At 38.7% G+C, this 3,282-nt stretch overlaps 1 protein-coding gene across 1 annotated transcript in view; it reads right to left on the bottom strand.

Moving 5' to 3' along the window:
* LOC119415387 (pulmonary surfactant-associated protein D-like) overlaps positions 1 to 3,114 on the bottom strand; it is a 3,587-nt gene extending 473 nt beyond the window's left edge. The window contains exons 1-4 of the mRNA XM_037682519.1: positions 3,061 to 3,114; positions 2,603 to 2,800; positions 2,291 to 2,413; positions 810 to 885 (exon numbers count right to left, since the gene is read on the bottom strand). Of these exons, the coding sequence (XP_037538447.1) occupies positions 810 to 885; positions 2,291 to 2,413; positions 2,603 to 2,783 (380 nt within the window). The 5' untranslated portion in view covers positions 2,784 to 2,800; positions 3,061 to 3,114. The remainder of the gene's footprint in view (positions 1 to 809; positions 886 to 2,290; positions 2,414 to 2,602; positions 2,801 to 3,060) is intronic.
* Positions 3,115 to 3,282: the final 168 nt, after the last annotated feature.

The raw sequence follows: 3,282 nt of genomic DNA, 5'->3' as shown, positions 1-3,282 counted from the left end.
GTATTTCTGACCAACCCTCCTCACAAAGTCAAAGCTTATTGCTGAAATAAAAGAGAAAAGCATGCAGTGAGTCAGACATGAGTGCTCATGTAAACACACGTGTTTAATCCTGTGGACAGTGAATGTAAAACGTCTCCACAGCCTGATGAACTTCAGGTTTCCTCCTGGACAAATGGAAACCACAGTCCACCATTTCTCCACCTTCCTGTGACATATTTCCTGTTCAGGTCGAGTCAAAGTAGAGAAACGTCAGTTCCTGGTAAAATGCAGAGTGGATTCTTATTGCTGAAAGAGTTTTGCTGAAAGCTGCTGAAGAAGTTGAAACCAGCTAAAAATCTTCCATCTTTAAACTGATGATGTGAGCTGAACTTGAACAGCTGACGTTTGCTGATAGCAGCAGAAAATCAGCAGAAATGTGTAGACAAGGCTGAAATATGCAGAGAGGCTGAAGAGCCGACAAAAAAATCTGACATCAAACCAAACGAAACTGAAATGAGCAGAAAAAAGCTGAAACCAGATAAAAGGTGCCTGAATAGTTTAAAAAAGACTGGAATTATCAGAAAAAGGCTGTAAAGAGCCGAAGAAGTTATTGTGACATACGAGTGATCACTTTATTTTCATCACACTCATAAAGAGCCTGCATGTTTTTAACATGATGCAACAGTGTGTTGTTTAGTTAACTGTAAAGACTTGAGCACTTACAAAGTACTGAGGTGAAAAGGGTCAAGTTATAAACGCCTTAACAACACTGAAGAATGATTTCATTATTAACCCTTTACAAGCCTTTACTTCCTGGACTGCTCATAAGTAAAGACCTACCCTGGTTTAACTGTGCCGTGGTCCTCGTCAACGTGTCCAGATCCTTTCTTAAAGAATCAACAGGATCTGGAAAAAACAAGTTCAACAACCAACGTTTGATTCTGTTAATTCACCCCCTATTGTAAAATATACTCAGTTATTGTAGATTACTGACGCTTTAACTGCACATTTTAAAGTATTTGGACTTAATGTAAAGTGTTCTGACTCGTGCAGGATGTCACCCGGCACCGAGGGATTTGGATTGTGAATGTTTGTAGTTTTCAAAACGAGTGTTCATCTGGACTGGACCTGAACTGGGAGTGCAAGAAAACCTTCATGTTTTCAGAGCAAGATACTCAAGTGGGTAGGAGTTACACTGTGGAGAAGAACACGGGGAGGTTTCTGGCTTGTCTGAGGCGGAGCAGAGTGACGGATCCTGGTGAGTGGAGGAAGCAATTTTATCCACCACCAGGAGCAATGGAGGAGCTAGGGGGTGGCCAATGGTGGCCCTGGACACCAACTTGGGCCACCCCAAGAGCCACCACAATCATGTGAGGAAACTGTACCTTTAAGCAACATAAAACCTAGAGAGCAAAGTTGTCTCAACTGATCAGACTGGCTGGTTTACACATAAATGGTGGTGGCCATCTTGGATTTTGACGTGACAACCCAACTTTCAGTAATGACCTAACCTACGTCTAGAGACAGCATCACATCTCATCAGCTCTTTGCTCCGTGACGAGACAAAAACTATTCAACTGAACTTCTGTTTTGTGTTCAACAAAGTAAAATGTCATCTATTCTCATTTAAAACCTAATTATTTAACAAGTGATATTTGACTGATTTAGTTGCAGTGTAGTGGCTCTGCTTCCATGTTTTCCACAATCACCTGCCAACATGTTCCTCTTAAACTGTAAATCTTTATTTATTTATTGTGTTTGACCTTTATTTTACCAGGTGAAATGTTTGTTAACCAGTTCTCAGTGACAAACATGACCGGTGATAAATTAGACACAGTAACAAAACACAGAAGTTGAAGCCAAAATGAATTTGTGCTCTCCTGTCAGCTGACTGCAGTAACAGTTATTTCTTTTTAAAACACATTTAAACTCTTTCCAGATGTGGTTTTTCTTGATGTGGATCTTACCTCGCTGCTGGACGTTTCAAAATAACTTTTTAGTTGTACTTTGTTTATGCTACGAGTGTGCAGGTGGGACTTTCTCCTCGTCCGCAGTGCTCAGACTCTGGCTCCAGAAACACAACCACGTATCATCCACATAACAAATATTTATCTTCACCTTTGTGCAATGTGAATAAATGGACGTTCAATATAATAAACAGTTTTAGATTTTTAACCATTAGATTGAGAAAATATATAAAGTCAGTCTTAGAACTATTTTTATATTTTCTTCTACTGCTGCATAATCAGTTCCAATACATTAAATATTACCAGCCTGAATTAATCAGGAGGCTTCAATAAATAATAATGACCTCTTCCACACATGAAAACTGATCCAGGTTGTCCCTTTCGTCCACGTGGTCCTGGGAATCCAGGTTGTCCTGATGATCCATTAGGTCCTAGAGGTCCTACATCTCCACGTTCTCCCTTAATTCCTGAGTACAAAAAAAAGGTTCATAATCAGCTTCATCTGAAGTAAAATTACATTTACAATTTTCAATATTCATTAATAATGTAATAAACTTTGTCAATTAAAGTTAGTTTTCTAATTAGATCAGATTTTCAAACTGAAAGCACAAAGTTAGACTTCCTAAAGGTGAAGACAAGAAACCTGGTCCTGTTACCTGGTAGTCCAGGATTTCCAAGTCCAGGATTTCCTGGAAATCCAGGAGATCCAGGAAATCCTCTTTCTCCTTTTTCTCCTCTTTCTCCTCTTTCTCCTCTTTCTCCTTTGTAAAAATCACTTCCCTGACTGTGGCTTGCAGACGCCATCAGGCAGAAAACAAAGAGACGATAAAGCTTCATCTCTTCAATGCAGGACTCTGTTAAAAAGATTTTAAAATAATAAAACAAAATAAACCTTGTTCCCACCAAGTTTCTGTTTAAATTATATTTTCTTTTAATTTAACTTTATTTGTGAAATGACCTAATCTAGTTTCTGTTTTCTATAGACAGTAACATGTGTGAAACACTTCCAGTAATTTTCATGTAGTTGAACAAACAGCTTACTAAAATTAAACCTGCTCATGTTTATATAGTATTTAAAGTTATTTGTTGCTGTTCTAATGATTTAAAAACTCACCGATTAAACAGGAGTGTCTCTGAATGTGCTGCTTCCTCGCTGCTTTCACATCAACAGGATGGGAAGAACAGACTGAAGTGAGATAAACGAGTTTCAACCTTCAGGAAAACATCATTATTCAGAAATGTGTTCTCAAAACATACAAACCAGAGACGAAACCTCCTACGGTCTCAGCCAGCTGGGCCTAAGGTGGAAAACTGTTTGTTTTAAGGACAGAGATCA

The sequence above is a fragment of the Nematolebias whitei genome, chromosome 10 (assembly GCF_014905685.2).
Source record: "Nematolebias whitei isolate Nwh7 chromosome 10, NemWhi1, whole genome shotgun sequence".
NCBI classification, from domain to species: domain Eukaryota; kingdom Metazoa; phylum Chordata; class Actinopteri; order Cyprinodontiformes; family Rivulidae; genus Nematolebias; species Nematolebias whitei.
The sequence above is the reverse complement of the archived record's forward strand: the minus strand, read 5'-3'. Positions and strand labels throughout refer to the sequence as shown.